Raw genomic sequence first — 15,311 nt, 5'->3', positions numbered from 1 at the left:
TTCCCATGAGAGCTGGGACCAGCAGCTCCCAGGAAGCAGGTGCCTCTTTTGTGCCCACTGGAACTGTGGCAAGAAGAATTCCAGCTTTGGTTGGATTGGGGCAGCCATGTGCCCAAGCTGCATCCCCTTTCAGCCCCAGGACTGCAAAGCAAGGATGAGGTACATCTAGTCACTTGTCATACATTTTACCCTCCCCAAGGGGAAAGAGTCCCCTTCCCGTCATCTTCTGTGGGTCCTGTCTCATGTGGAGACAAGAAAAAGTGATTCTTCTGCCCAGCTCGTGTTTGATGAGGAGAAAGGACTCTGCTGGACAGAAGGATTTCTCCCCAGACTAGAGAGCAGATGGCAGGGAGGACTTCAGTGTCTTTCCAAGTTGGTTCCCTGGAGCTTCAGGAATAGCTCAGAGGAGCCGAGGAGTACGTGACGCCTTCACCTGCTCCTCTGCTGTAGCTGGGCTGGACTCCTGGGACAGTGGGAGCTGATGAAACATTACAGCAATGATGAGGGGCAGCTCTGCCACAGAGTAGCTCCTCTGCCAAGTGCACAGGGCTGGGGACACTGCCAGTAGGCATCAAGGGGAGACCTGAGAGGTTGAGAGTGCTGACAGATGCTGAGAAGTCACTGGAGGAGAAATATCCTCAGCACTCTACCTGTGAGTATGTCTGTGGTATGTCTGTGGGTGCAGGGCAATGCAGGTTCTGTTCCTGGAGGGATCTCCTAAAGCTGGGACATGGAACAGTGTGTGGGGTCTGTCAGGAGGACAGACCTGAATGTTCTTCCTGGAAAGGATGCCCTTCTGCCCCATCAGAGGGACAGGGCAGGACAGCTGTCTTCTCCTGGGCATGGCTGAGGGATGCCCAGGGCTGTCCTTGTGAGCTGGGTCCTTTTATCCCAGGGTCTGTGTGCTGGGGCAGGGACCGTGCTGCTGCCAGGGTCAGCACTCAGCCTGCCTGCTGGGCTTTCCACAGGGATATAGACAGCACCTCTGGGTTAAAGTAGTGACCCAGGGAAGGGCAACGTAAGGTCCTTCTGCTGTAAGAAAGTGCTGCCTGGGTCAGCTTTGCTCCCAGCCAGAGCTGATCCTTGAGAAATGCCAAAGAGAATATTTCTCCAAAGGCAGAGTCTTTGCTTTGACTTTTCCTCTCCTGGGGGCTGTGCTGAGTGTGGTAGATGAGAACTTATTTCTCCCCTTGAGAATATGCAGTGAAAACTTGATTCTCATGAAGCTGTTGGAGCCTGGGCTGAGCCCTGCACACACAGAGGTTCCCTGGGGCAGTGCCCTGATGCCAGGAGGGGTCTGCAGAGCAGAGCTGAGCACAGGGCAGGTTGGATGAGGTCTGTGAGCACAGAGCAGGAGGTGAGAAGGGCAAAGAGAAGGATCTGCAGGGACAGCTCCAGGCAGCAGGGGCATTGTCAGGGAGGGAGTAGGAGCTGCTCCCAGAAATGCCCTGGCAGTGGGGATTTGGAACCTCCCTGACACTTTCCGACACCCACCTCCTGGTTTCTGCCACCCAGCACAGACTCTGCACCCAGAGTTACTGGGTTTCAGGCTGAGTGTTCTCCTTGGCAGCCAAACCAGCAGTGAGGAGAAACCCCTGAGTGCCTGTCTGTCTGATCCTGACCCTAAAGCTTTTGCTGCAGCATTTCCTGCTGTATCCCCTCCTGTCCTTGCTGCCTTTGTCCCACCATTACCTGGGGCTTTGATCATGTCCATTGGTGGGGCTGGCACTGAGCTGACCCTCACTTCAGGACCCCCATCTGTAGGACTGAGGTTTTCCAGGCAGCTCCTGCTGGGCTGCAGCTGCCCCCCACAATGGCACCGCTCTCCCAGGGACTCTTGTGCCCAGGAGAGGAGCCCCATGCAGGAGACATCTCGGCACAGAGGCCGTGGCAATGCCACTCATCACCTGTGTGTGGGCAGCTGCACTGAGCCCTGTGTGTCCCTGGCTGGGAGCAGGGAGCTGAGATCCTCCTTGGGTAGGATGAGACTGCAGGAGGGCTTTGGAGCTCTGCCCTGTGAGACTGGATTCCTCAGCTCTCAGTCAGGAGAAAATCAAAGCTCCAAAGCTCTGCTCTGCCCTTGGTGAAATTGGAGTGACAGTGCTGAAAAGCTCATTCCTATCCACAGGGGATTTAGTCTGAGATCACACCATCCTTCTATTTACTGACTGCTGCCAGGCAGGACTGAGTTCTTGAGAGCCACAGCCAGCCCTCCTCCCAGCAGTGGCACACTCAAGCCAGCACAAAGCAGACCTCCCAAAATGGACCTGACAAAAGGCTTCCTGAATACAGGGAGTCAATGTGAATTGGAAGAAGTTTTCCTCAAGGAAGAGTTCCCAAACTTCTAACTGCCTTTTCCTCCTTGGACAGGTCTCCACACCTGACAGCAGCAGATGTCCAACAGCAGCAGCTCCATCAGCCAGTTCCTCCTCCTGCCCTTTGCAGACACACGGGAGCTGCAGCTCCTGCACTTCTGCCTCTTCCAGGGCATCTACCTGGCTGCTCTCCTGGGCAATGGCCTCATCATCATCACCATAGCCTGTGACCACCACCTCCACACCCCCATGTACTTCTTCCTCCTCAACCTCTCTATTCTAGACCTTGGCTACATCTCCACCACTGTTCCCAAATCCATGGCCAATTCTCTGTCAGACACCAGGGCCATTTCCTACACAGGATGTGTGGCTCAACTATTTTTCTTCCTATTTTTGATCTCCACAGAGTACTGTCTTCTCACTGTCATGGCCTATGACCGCCACGTTGCCATCTGCCACCCCCTGCACTACGGGACCCTCCTGGGCAGCAGAGCTTGTGTCCACATGGCAGCAGCTGCCTGGGCCAGTGGGTTTCTCTATTCTGTGCTGCACACAGCCAATACATTTTCCCTCCCCCTCTGCCATGGCAATGCCCTTGACCAGTTCTTCTGTGAAATGCCCCAGATCCTCAAGCTCTCTTGCTCAGATGCCTACCTCAGGGAGATTGCAGTCACTTTGCTTAGTGCCTTTTTAGCTTTTGGGTGTTTTGTGTTCATTGTGGTGTCCTATGTGCAGATCTTCAGGGCTGTGCTGAGGATCCCCTCACACCTTGGACGGCACAAAGCCTTTTCCACCTGCCTCCCTCACCTGGCTGTGTTCTCCCTGTTTGTCAGTACTTCCTTCTTTGCCTACCTGAAGCCACCCTCTATCTCCTCTCTATTTCTGGACCTGGTAGTATCATTTCTTTACTCGGTTTTTCCACCAGCAGTGAACCCCCTCATCTACAGCATGAGGAACCAGGAGCTCAAGGATGCCGTGTGGAAACAGATGACTGGATGTTTCTAAGCAACAATGAACTGCTCATCTTCTGCATATCACTGGCCATGTAACTCACATTAGGACCAGTCTCTATTCAGTATGGGGTTTAGTTCCTGTTTCTTTGTTTGCCTCTAGTTTATTTAAACTGGAATATGATGGTCCACGTTCATCCCATTGCTGATACTGTATGACCCACATGCTGGGTAACGATGGGCTGTGCTCTCTCTGCATCACGTCTGCCTGAAAAGGTGCACAAATTTTTCTTTCTTAAAATTTCTCCTGACATTTATTAAATATTTATAAGAACATTTTCATCAACTGAATCACTTGACTACTTGTCTGAAATGGCAGTGCTTTCCCACCATGACAGAACAGGAATTTCATTGAAGTGTGACAAACATAAAGTCACAGAGTCTTCCACAAAGTCCAACCACAGCCTAACCCTGCCTAGTCCACCTCCAGACCATGTCCTCAAGCACAACATCTGCACACCTTTGTAATACTTCCAGGGATGGTTACTCCACCACGTCCCTTGGCAGCCTGTTCCAATAGCTGAATACCCTTTCCATAAAGAAATTCTTCCTGATCTCTAACCTAAATCTCCCCTGGTATAATTTCAAGCCATTCCCTGTCATCCTATCGCTTGTTATCTGAGATAAGAGGCCAACCTCCACCTCTCTATATCCTTCTTGCAGGTACTTGTAGAGAGTGATAAGGTCTCCCTCAGCATCCTGAAGACTAAAACGCCCCAGTTCCCTCAGTTGATCCTCACAGGACTCGTGCTGCAAACCTTTCACTGTCTACTCTGCCATTCTCTGGACACAATCCAGCATCTCAACGTCCTTCTTTTAGCAAGGGGCTCAAAACTGGACACAGTACTCAAGGTGTGGCCTCACCAGGGCTGAGTATAATGGAACAATCTCTTCCCTACTCCTGGCAGTCACACTATTCCTGATCCAGGCCTGGATGGCGCTGGCCTTCTTGGCCACCTGGGCACAGCGCTGGCTCATATTCAGCTAACACCCCCATATCCTGTACTTCTAGGGAGCTCTCCAGCCACTCTGCTCCAGGACTGTAACCCTGCCTGTTGTTATTGTGACCAAAGCTCATGACCAAGCCCCATAAAGCCTCTGCCAATTGATCCAGCCTGTCCAGGTCGCTCTGCAGAGCCTTCCTGCCTTCCACAATTTGGTGTCATGTACCAACTTATTGAGGCTGCACTCAATCCCCTTGTCCAGATCATTAATAAAGATGTTCAAGAGGATGGGCCCCAGCACTGAGCCCTGGAGAACACCACATGGGATGTGCTGCCAGCTGGATTTACCTCCATTCACCACAGCTGTTTGGGCCCAGCCTTCAGCCAGTTTCTGACCCAGCAAAGAGTATACCCATCTAATCCATGAACAGATGCTTCAGCAGGGTGCCCTGGGGGAAACTGATGAAGGCTTCACTGAAGTCCATGTAGATCACATCCACAGCCTTCCCCTCATCCACTAAGCAGGTCACCTGGTCATAGAAGGAGATCAGCAGCTTGAAGCACAATCTGCCTTTCCTAAACCCATGCTGACAGGGCCTGATGGCCTGAGTGTGGTGCATGTGCTGCATGATGGTACTCAAGATAATTTGTTCCATCACCTACCCTAGCACCAAGGTCAGGCTGACAGGCCTGTAATTCCTCAGGACCTCCCTCTGTCCCTTCCTGTGGATGGGTGTCACATGTGCCAGCTTCCAGTCAGGTGGAAACACCCCGGTCAGCCAGGACTCCTGGTAACTAAGGGAAAGTGGCTTGGGGAGGAAATCCACCAGCTCCCTCAGTACCTTGGGGTGTTTCCCATCCAGACCCATCAACTCATATGGATCTAAGAGGCTGAGCGGGTCAGTAACCAGTTCCCCATGGATGATGGGGACTTCAGTCCTCTTCCCATCCCCATCTTTCCACTCAGGGGTCTGGGTATCAGGGGACCAATGGTGTTACTACTAAGGACTTAGGCAAAGTACATCAGCCTTTTCTTCATCCTCCATCACAGTGGTTGCCCCCGATCCAGTGAAGGTGGGAGATTCTCCCTGGCCCTCCTTTTGTTATTAATGAATTTATAGAATTAATAACAAAAGGATTACCAGGGAGAATCTCCCACCGTTATTGTAGGTCGCAAACAAAAGTTGCAAGGGTTGAAAAAATTTCCTTTCTAGAAACCTCCCCAGGTAGCCCACTAGTAGCCCCAGTGTCTTTGGGGTCAGGGCTTTCCTAGCCAGGGGAACAGTCCTACGATTGCCCCACACAATTTTTGTGGCTCTACTAGGTTCTGCCTTTGAAAATTCTAAACATCAATAGCTCCCAAATAAATCTGTGAAGGCTGAAAGATGTTCCTGGGCAGAAACCTTACCAGTTAGCCAACAAGCAGCTCTTGTAAACTGTGGGCAAAGGGCATTCCTGGCTATGGGAATTGTCCTATAACACCAGACATCATTTTCCAGCTCTACCAGCGTCCACATTCAAAGACACTAAATGCCCAGCAATAGCTCCACAACAAAAGGTTTGAGGGCTGAAATATCTTGGGAGTCTGAAAACTCCCCAGGATGCCCAAAAGCAGCCCCAGTAACTGTGAGGCTCAGAGCTTTTGTAGCTGAGGGAACGATCTTAATAGTGCCTGATGTCATTTTCAGTCTCTACCAGCATCCAACTCCAAATGTGCTGAATGTCCACCAATAGCACCAAAACAAAAGGAGCGAGTGATTAAAGCTGCTCCTGGCCTGAAACCTACTCAGACATCCCATTAGCAGCCCCAGTAATCTTGGAGCTCAGGACTGTCCTTGTCAAAGGGAACAGTCCTTACAAGTGCCTGACCTCATCTTCCTGCTCCAGCAGCGTCAAATTTCAAAAATGCAAAATATCCAGCAAGAGCACCTAAACCTGCCCAGGTTGTGCACTGGGAGCACCAGTAAAGCTGACCCCCTTCACACGCTGCTTGGCCGTAGCAGCAGCTGAGGAGAGAGATTTCATGGTTATGAAACTGGATCCTGTTGAACTGCTGTTTGTTGTCAGAGAAATCTGTCTGTGCCTGTGAGTACAGATGATGCCAGGAAAAGTTTTGGGAGTCCCAGGAGGCCAGTGAGGGAACTGCTGGGCTTGGGGAAGAGCAAGGATATCCAGACAGGGCTGGATGTCAAGAGACTGCTTTTCCTGCCTGTCTAGATCTCCTTAGCAGACCCAGAGCCCTGGGACAGGCTGCCCAGGGAGGTGGTGGAGTCTCCTTCACTGGAGATATTCAAGACCCGCCTGGACTCCTATCTGAGTGATATGTCCTAGGGAGCTGCTTTGGCAGGGGGTTGGACCTGATGATCTCTCAATGTCCCTTCCAACCCCTACAATTCTATGATTCTATGTCCATCACAGAATGCTGCTGTCACTTCTTCTGACAACTGAGCCATGACAGAAAATACCTGTGACTGGAAAAAGGTCCTCCATGGGAAATCCCTTTGAAACCTGTATCACTAAGGATCCAACTAAAATCCAAGTAGTTGGTGGCCTCCCTTTGGTAGATGCAAGAAGGCAACCATGCTCCATGGCCACGAGGACAATGTGTCTTCCCTGAGGCCTCTTTGGCAGGGACATCAGCCACAGCCAAGGGGGCAAAGATCTCATTTCTATCAGGCCCTTTCCACCTGTCTGGCACCCTTGGCCATCTGCACCACAGTCATCCCACACGGCATCACCCCTGTACCTGGTTCTTTGTAGGCTGCAGGGATGCAACACGCTTTCCCACCTCATTGTCACCTAACAATGTCCCTGCCTGTACTGCTGTCTCTCCCTCCTCGCCAGCTGTTCCCACAAGCACGAAGCCACCAGCCCATCCACACTTCCTCCCAGTGACTTCTTGCACCACAGCACTACCCTCAGAATGACATTTCTTCATCCTCATGTCCACCCTGGCCTTCAGAGCCATCAGTTCACATGGACTTCCTTTCTTATGTTCTTTTCACAGAGCACAAAGAGGGCTTCCCTCAGCCTCCCCTTCCCCAGGCTAAAGAAGCCCAGGTCTCTTGGCAGCCTTTCCCTGACCACATACGTGTTCCTCCTCATTCCTCCAGATCGGGGACCCCCACACTGGGACTGACTGCTCCAGAGGTGGCATCATCATTGCTGAGTCCAGATGGACCAGAAGGACCCTTGTCTGTGCAGCCACACTCCTCCCAGAGGAGCCCAATGTGCTCATGGCCACATCCCTGTTCAACACCTCTGACTGCTAGGGCAGCCCCTGCAAGACCAAAATTCTTCTCCTTGTGGCTGGTTCTCCACCCATCATGTCTGAGCTGCCTTGATGTGTGGGTGTTGTGCTGGAACCTTTTCTCATGGTTTCACCCCAGCCCCGAGCCGAGCATCACGCAGCCGCTCTCTCTCTAAGAGGGGGTGTGTGTGTAGGGGGAGGACAGGGGGAGGGAGGAAGGGAGAGAAAAGGAAACCAAAAAGCCGTAAACCTTGTGGGCTGGGATAAGGACAGTTTACTGGAACAGCAGAGAGAGAAACAACAACAACAGGACTTTGTAGCAAAATACACACAACAGGTGATGCACAGTGCAGTTTGTCACTGAACCCCACAGCTCTGGCCGCACAGCTCACAGCCGTCCCGAAAACACGTGTGTCCTGGAGCTGAGTTCTCCTGCCCTCACCACACTCCTTTATGCTGATCATGGTGTAATTTGAATGGAATATGCTTTTTTGGGCAGTTTGGGTCACCTGTCTTGGCTGTGCTCCCTCCCAGCTCCCAGGGTGCTCCCCACCTTCCCATTAGTAGTAGAGAATGAACAACAGAAAAGTCTGATTGTTTGGACACAACTAAAGACTCCCTGTTATCAGCACTGCTCTCATCCTAGCAACCAAATGTGGCACCACACTGGCTGCTAGAAGGAAAATCAACTGTATTCCTCCTGAAACCAGCCCACCTTTGTAGACAACAAGTGCACCACAACAGTGGGCTCACTCCTGTAGTCATACAGTGTGGATAATCCCCTTGGTCAGTTATGGTCAGCTGGGCCTGTTCTGTCCCTTTCTGGGCACTTGTGCACTCCCAGTTGACTCATTTCTGGAACAGAATTAGAATAAAGGCCTTAATGCTGTGCAAGCACTGCTCAGCAAGGAACAAACGTATTTATTTAGACTTTATGACTTACAAATCCAAACACCAGAACTATGGGGGCCACCAACATGAGAATTAATTCCAGCCACAGAGCAAATATGGGCAGGAGGAGAAGATCTCTTCTGCTTGGAAATCTTCCTGATGTTCCTGTTCATCAAAACCCAGAATTTCTCAAGGTCTCTCTGAAGGGAATCTCCATTTCACTAATGGTTCACATGTGCTCGCAGATGGCTCTCTAACTTACGGTGCTTCTAACAAAATGACAGCAGTAAGTGCTAAAGAACCTGGGACTCTATTGCTGGTTGTTCAGCATGTTCAAGAGTGGATGATGGTAGAGCCCAAAAATGAAATTTTAAGACTGTTCCTATGGCGTGGAATGCCCTGAGCCCCAAGGTTCATGGGGCTGTTAGTGGGCTACCTGGGGAGCTTTCAGGCCAGAAACCTTTTTCTGCCCTGGCACGTTTTGCTACGGAGCTGGTGTTGGACATTGAGCAGTGTAGAAGGAGGACACTGTTGAAGCTGGAAAATTATGTTGGGCAGAGTTACACCCACTCCCATGGCTACAAAAGCCCTGACCCCATGTTCCTGGGGCTGCTAGTGGGATACCAGGGGATATGTTTGGCCATGAGCATCTTTCATCCCTCACACCTTTACTTTGGGATGTATTGCTGTGCATTTAGCAGGTTCAAAGTTGGACACTGGTATGGCCAGAAATGATATCAAGCAATGTTAGGACCCTCCTTTTGTCTCAGAATGCTCTGAGCCCTAAGGTACTGGGGATGCCAGTGATCTACCTTGGCACCCCAGGATGCCATTGGCCTTCTTAGCCAGGAGGGCACATTGCTGGCTCATGCTCATCCTGCAGCATATGAAGGGGGTCAGCTTTCAGAGCAGATTCTCTCCAAACCAACTTGTGTTCAGATACATAGAAAGGTCACTTATCAACACACTGAACTTATGAGAGAACTGTTTATTAGACATCTGAAAGATGGGAAGTTTTCCAAGTCTCAGAAGACACTGGAGAGCTGAGCAGCATCGAAATGACCAAAGAGCAAGCAGAGGTGGAAACCTGCTGAGAAAAGTGAAGTGCATACATGTCTCTAGGCTACTGAGAAGACAAAACAACCAGCAAAATTCGTAGTAAATACAGACTGGACCTAATGTGAGTTCCATGGCCAGTGATATGCCAAAGATGAGCTTTTAGAAACATCCAGTCCTCAGTTTCCACATGGCATCCTTGAGCTCCTGGTTCCTCATGCTGTAGATGAGGGGGTTCACTGCTGGTGGCACCACCGAGTAAAGAAATGATGCTAACAGGTCCAGAAATAGGGAGGAGATGGAGGGAGGCTTCAGGTAGGCAAATATGGCAGTGCTAAGGAACAAGGAGACCACAGCCAGGTGAGGGAGGCAGGTGGAAAAGGCTTTGTGCCGTCCCTGCTGCGAGGGGATCCTCAGCACAGCCCTGAAGATCTGCGCATAGGACACCACAATGAACACAAAACACCCAAAACCTAAACAGGCACTGACCACAATGAGTCCAGTTTCCCTGAGGTAGGCATCTGAGCAGGAGAGCTTGAGGATCTGGGGGATTTCACAGAAGAACTGGTCCACAGCATTGCCATGGCAGAGGGGGAGGGAAAATGTATTGGCTGTGTGCAGCAGAGAATAGAGAAACCCACCGATCCAAGCAGCTGCTGCCATGTGGACACAAGCTCTGCTGCCCAGGAGGGTCCCGTAGTGCAGGGGGTGGCAGATGGCAACGTAGCGGTCATAGGCCATGACTGTGAGCAGAAAGAGCTCTGTTGAGATCAAACATATAAAGAAAAAGAGTTGAGCCACACATCCTGTGTAGGAAATGGCCCTAGTGTCCCACAAGGAATTGACCATGGATTTGGGAACAGTGGTGGAGATGCAGCCAAGGTCAGTAACAGAGAGGTTGAGGAGGAAGAAGTACATGGGGGTGTGGAGGTGGTGGTCACAGGCTATGGTGATGATGATGAGGCCATTGCCCAGGAGACCAGCCAGGTAGATGCCCAGGAAAAGGCAGAAGTGCAGGAGCTGCAGCTTCCATGTGTCTGCAAAGGGCAGGAGGAGGAACTGGCTGATGAAGCTGGTGTTGGACATCTGCTGCTGTCAAGCGTGGAGACCTGTCCAAGGAGGAAAAGGCAGTGAGAAGTTAGGGAACGATTCTTTGAGGGAAACAGTTTCCAATTCACATTAACTCCCTGTATTCAGGAAGCTTTTTGTCAGGTCCCTTTTGGGAGGTCTGCTTTGTGCTGGCTTGAGTGTGCCACTGCTGGGAGGAGGGTTGGCTGTGGGGTCTTGAGAACTCAGTCCTGCCTTGCTGCAGTCAGTAAATAGAAGGATGGGGTGATCTCAGACTAAATCCCCTGTGGATAGGAATGAGCTTTTCAGCACTGTCACTCCAATTTCACCCGAGGGCAGAGCAGAGCTTTGGAGCTTTGGTTTTCTCCTGACTGAGAGCTGAGGAATCCAGTCTCGCAGGGCAGAGCTCCAAAGCCCTCCTGCGGTCTCATCCTACCCAAGGAGGATCTCAGCTCCCTGCTCCCAGCCAGGGACACCCAGGGCTCAGTGCAGCTGCCCACACACAGGTGATGAGTGGCATTGCCACGGCCTCTGTGCCGAGATGTCTCCTGCATGGGGCTCCTCTCTGGGGCACAAGAGTCCCTGGGAGAGCGGTGCCATTGTGGGAGGCAGCTGCAGCCCAGCAGGAGCTGCCTGGAAAACCTCAGTCCTACAGATGGGGGTCCTGAAGTGAGGGTCACTCAGTTCCAGCCCCACAATTGGATGTGCCCAGAGCCCCAGGAAACGTTGGGAGAAAGGCAACAAGAACAGGAGAGGAAATGGCAAGAAACATTCCACAGGAGGCTGGAAGGACAGGCACTCGGAGGGTTCTTCTCTCTGGGACAAGGACCCTGCACCATATTTCCATGCGTCAGACTTTACATCCACCGCTTCTTTCCACAGTGTGAATGCAGCCATGCCCAGGAGAAGACAGCTGCCATGCCCTGTCCCTCTGATGGGGTAGAAGGACATCCCTTCCATGCAGCACCTTCTGGTCCTATAGAGAACCTGTCCTCCTGACACACCCCACACACTGCCCCATGTCCCAGCTTTAGAAGATCCCTCCAGGAACAGAACCTGCATTGCCCTGCACCCACAGACATACCAGGCAGAGTGCTGTGGAGATTTCTCCTCCAGTGAGCTCTCAGCATCCATCAGCTCTCTCAGCCTCACAGGTCTCCCCTCGGTGCCTACAGGCAGTGTCCCCAGCCCTGTGTGCTGGGCAGAGGAGCTGCTCCTGGGCAGAGCTGTCTCTCTGCAGCGCTGCCAGGTTGTCATGAGCTCCCCCCATCGCAGGAGCCTGGCTTAGCTTAGCAGGAGAAGACCAGTTCTTGTAGACTCCCTCCTGGTGCCTCAGGCCTCATGGGAATCGATCTATGATCTCATCTCTGACAATCTCATGATGTCCCTGCTCAGGGCTGGGGGTCAGCACTTGGCATTTCTGCTTCATCAGACCAAGCCAGGGTGTCCTCAGCATCAGAGCTGCCTGCCCTGTGCCTGTGTTTGTCCTCATGGCCTCCAGTTGTCTGCTCTAACGAGCCCCTGGGGAGGCTTTGTCAGTGGGGCCTGTTAGTGCTTCAAGGGACTTTGGGCATTACTCCTGACTTGGAGTTCTTGAGAGGTTTCTTCACTCTCATCTTGGTATCTGAGGTCTGGGGATTCAGAAGAAAAGACACCATGGGGCCCATTAACATCCAGAAAGCCCTTACAAGCATGGCTCTTTAACTCATTTTCATTAAAGAGTCAAAACTCCTACAACTACTTGGATTTTGGTTGGGTCCTTACGTTTCAAAGGAATTTCCCATGGAGGAACTTTTTTCAGTCATGGGTATTGTCTGCCATGGCTCAGTTGATAGAAGTGACAGCAGCATTCTGTGATGGATATGGGTCTGCTAAGGAGATCTGGACAGGCAGGAAAAAAGTCCATTGAGATCCAACCCTGCCTGGAGAACTTTGCTCTTCCCAAGCCCAGCAGCTCCCTCACTGGCCTCCTGGGACTCCCAACACTTTTCCTGGCATCATCTGTGCTCACAGGCACAGACAGATTTCTCTGACAACAAACAGCAGTTCAACTTGACACAGTTTAATAACCATGAAATCTCTCTCCTCAGCTGCTGCTACGGCCAAGCAGCGTGTGAAGGGGGTCAGGTTTCAGAGGAGATTCTCTCCCAGAACAGTTTTATTCAGATACATAGAAAAGTCAGTTGTTGTTGCAGTCTGGCATAGCTGGGTGCTCTGAGAGGATGGGGGCTGCAGAGATGGCTCCTGCAAGAAGCAGCTAGAAGTTCTCTGCAGGCCCTGCAGAGCAAACATTGGTTGATTCAAGGGCAGAGTCTCTGCTGACCAAGGCCAAGCCCACCAGTGATGGTCACAGCGCCTCTGGGAATCACATTGAGGAAAACATAAACACAAGCAGCTGCCTTTTTCCAGCAGAGAAGGGAGTGAGAAGATGTAACGAGCTGTGCAGACACCAAGGCCGTGAAGAGGGGGAAGGATGCGCCCAATGTGCCCGAGTGAAAGATGCCCCTGCAGCCTGGGGAGAAACCCATGGTGGAGCGGGTGTCCCACCGCAGCCCAGGGAAAAAGCCCAGACCCCACCTGCAGCCCGTGGAGAGGCCCCACGCTGGATGGAGCAGGGGGAGACATACAGGAGATGCTGTGACCCACGTTGGAGCCAGCACCTGCCAGCACTGGCAGCCCGTGGAGAGAGACAGAGACACAGAGATGAGCAAGGGAGAGATTTGTGCCAGAGCAGTTTTGCTGGGGGGAGGCTGGTGACCCCGTGGAGGACTGGGACTGAGAGACACTGTGACTGATGACTGCACCCATAGCAGTGACCCACGGTGGGGCAGCTGGGGAAGAGCTGAAGCCCTGTGGGAAAGGACTCACCTTGGAGAAGCTCGTGGAGGACTGTCTGCCCTGGGTGGGACCCCACGGTGCAGCAGGGGGAGGGTGTGAGGAATGAATGACTCCCCTGCCCTGGCCAAGAAGGAAACCAACTTGCAAGGGACAGACCAAACCCCCATCTCCCAGTCCCTGCCCTTCCCGTGCCACAATGGGGGGGAAGAAGGGGAAGCAAAATCCTGACTAAACTGAAGTCTGCAAGAAGGGAGGGGTGGGGGGAAGGTGCTTTAAGATCTGGTCCCGTTGTTTTAAGATCTGGTCACGCTTCTCATTATCCAACTCTGGTGTCACTGGGTGTGCAGTGCAGTGTAAGAAACTAGAGAGTTTTCTGTCCTTCACTCTGTGTTGAGTCTGTTTTGCCCAGGTCGTTCATTACAGGATGATCTCTCCCTGTCCTTATCTTGGCTCCTAAGCCTCTTGATATCTATTTTCTCCCCTGTCCAAATAAAAAGGGGACCAACTTTGGTGGGTGTCTGGCCTCCAGCCAGGGCTAAACCACCACACCCACACAAGCCATATGCCTTCTCTCAGCATCAAAGCTAATCCAGCACCAATGAAACCATAACGTCGTGCACAAGTAAGGTGCACACTCCTGCCCTGTCCACCACTCAGGCAAAGGTGATCTCACAGCATCTACCACTGACATGTCCCCATCCCTGGCTTGTCAGGTATTTTGGCACCACTGACATCACAAGGACATTCATAAGATATCTGTCAGTTCCTGGCCAGTCATACGTCCAGCTACCAGTAGCCTCAGAAGGACCTATTCTTCCCATAAGCCTGGTCCTAGACTCAGGCTAGAGATATTTCCTCAGAACCCACACAGCCTATTGGTCTTTTCTCTGCCTATCAACTATTCAGGGAGTAATGATACTCTCTACACAAGTTTTGGGCTTTGTCTGAGCTATCAGCTACTTGAGAACCACTGACATCTCAACACAGACCATCTGCCTTCTCTTGTCCTGTCAACTGTTCCAGAATCAGTGACCTCACAACAACCTCCACTCTCCACAGCCTGCTCCAGAGAGAGCACCCTGATGTTTCCAGTTGTTGCCAAGTAATCAAGGACTTTTCAGTTGTTCATATTTCCCTACTAATGAGAAAGGAGGGGACGCAGCCAGGACAGGTGACCCGAACTGGCCAAAGGGGGCATTCCATACCCATTCTGTCATGCTCAGCATAAAAGCAGGGGCTGGTCGGACAAGGCAGCTCCAGGACGTGCAGTTTTGGGGATGGTCCAGTTTTTGGGACGGCTCTGGGCTGCACAGTCTGAGTTGCGGGTTTGGTGAGAAACTGCATTGTGTGTCACCAGTTTCAAAGATTTTGCTACAAAGTCCTGTTACTATTGTTACATCTCTTTCTGCTATTCTAATAAACTATCCTTACCCCAACCCGTGGGGGTTTGTTTACTTGGTTTTGGGGCTTTTTTCCCTTTTCCTTCCCCCTCTCTCCCCCCCCCCACACTCCCTTTTAAAGAACAAGCGACTGTGTGGTGCTCGGCTCTCAGCTGGGGCAAAACCACATCTACTAAAATCCAAAACAAATCTGCCGCGACGGAGAGAGACGGGACACAGCTTGATGCAGCAAGAGTCGATTTATTGCAAAGAACCATTCCTTCTTATATGCTCTGCAGACAGCTGCTTTCATTCAAACATGCGGTGTTCGGGGGCTACATCTGATTGGTCAACCTTTCGCTGTCACAGCAGCATCTCTATCTTATCATACTAATAGAACTTCTAAAACCTCGTCAGACAGCAGATAGACCTTAACAATAGAGGACACATTTTCCTGGAGCCTGTCCCAGCAGGGGGCCGGCAACGATGCTGCCACCTTGTTTAGTTTCCCGAGGTTCATGGCCTAAAGGCTCCATCCCGTTATCTGTTAACCTGGCAGT

General features: G+C 51.7%; 1 protein-coding gene across 1 annotated transcript; it reads right to left on the bottom strand.

The window, feature by feature from the left end:
* Positions 1–9,628: 9,628 nt before the first annotated feature.
* Positions 9,629–10,552, bottom strand: LOC311200988 (olfactory receptor 14A16-like; the record flags this gene model as incomplete). The annotated part of the gene is made up of 1 exon (XM_084275287.1): positions 9,629–10,552. One exon carries the CDS (start codon positions 10,550–10,552, stop codon positions 9,629–9,631), a length of 924 nt encoding a protein of 307 aa, XP_084131413.1.
* Between the last annotated feature and the right edge of the window lie 4,759 nt (positions 10,553–15,311).

Source organism: Gallinula chloropus (assembly GCF_964237585.1).
Source record: "Gallinula chloropus genome assembly, chromosome: 25".
NCBI classification, from domain to species: domain Eukaryota; kingdom Metazoa; phylum Chordata; class Aves; order Gruiformes; family Rallidae; genus Gallinula; species Gallinula chloropus.
This window is presented reverse-complemented; position numbering and strand designations above follow the sequence as displayed.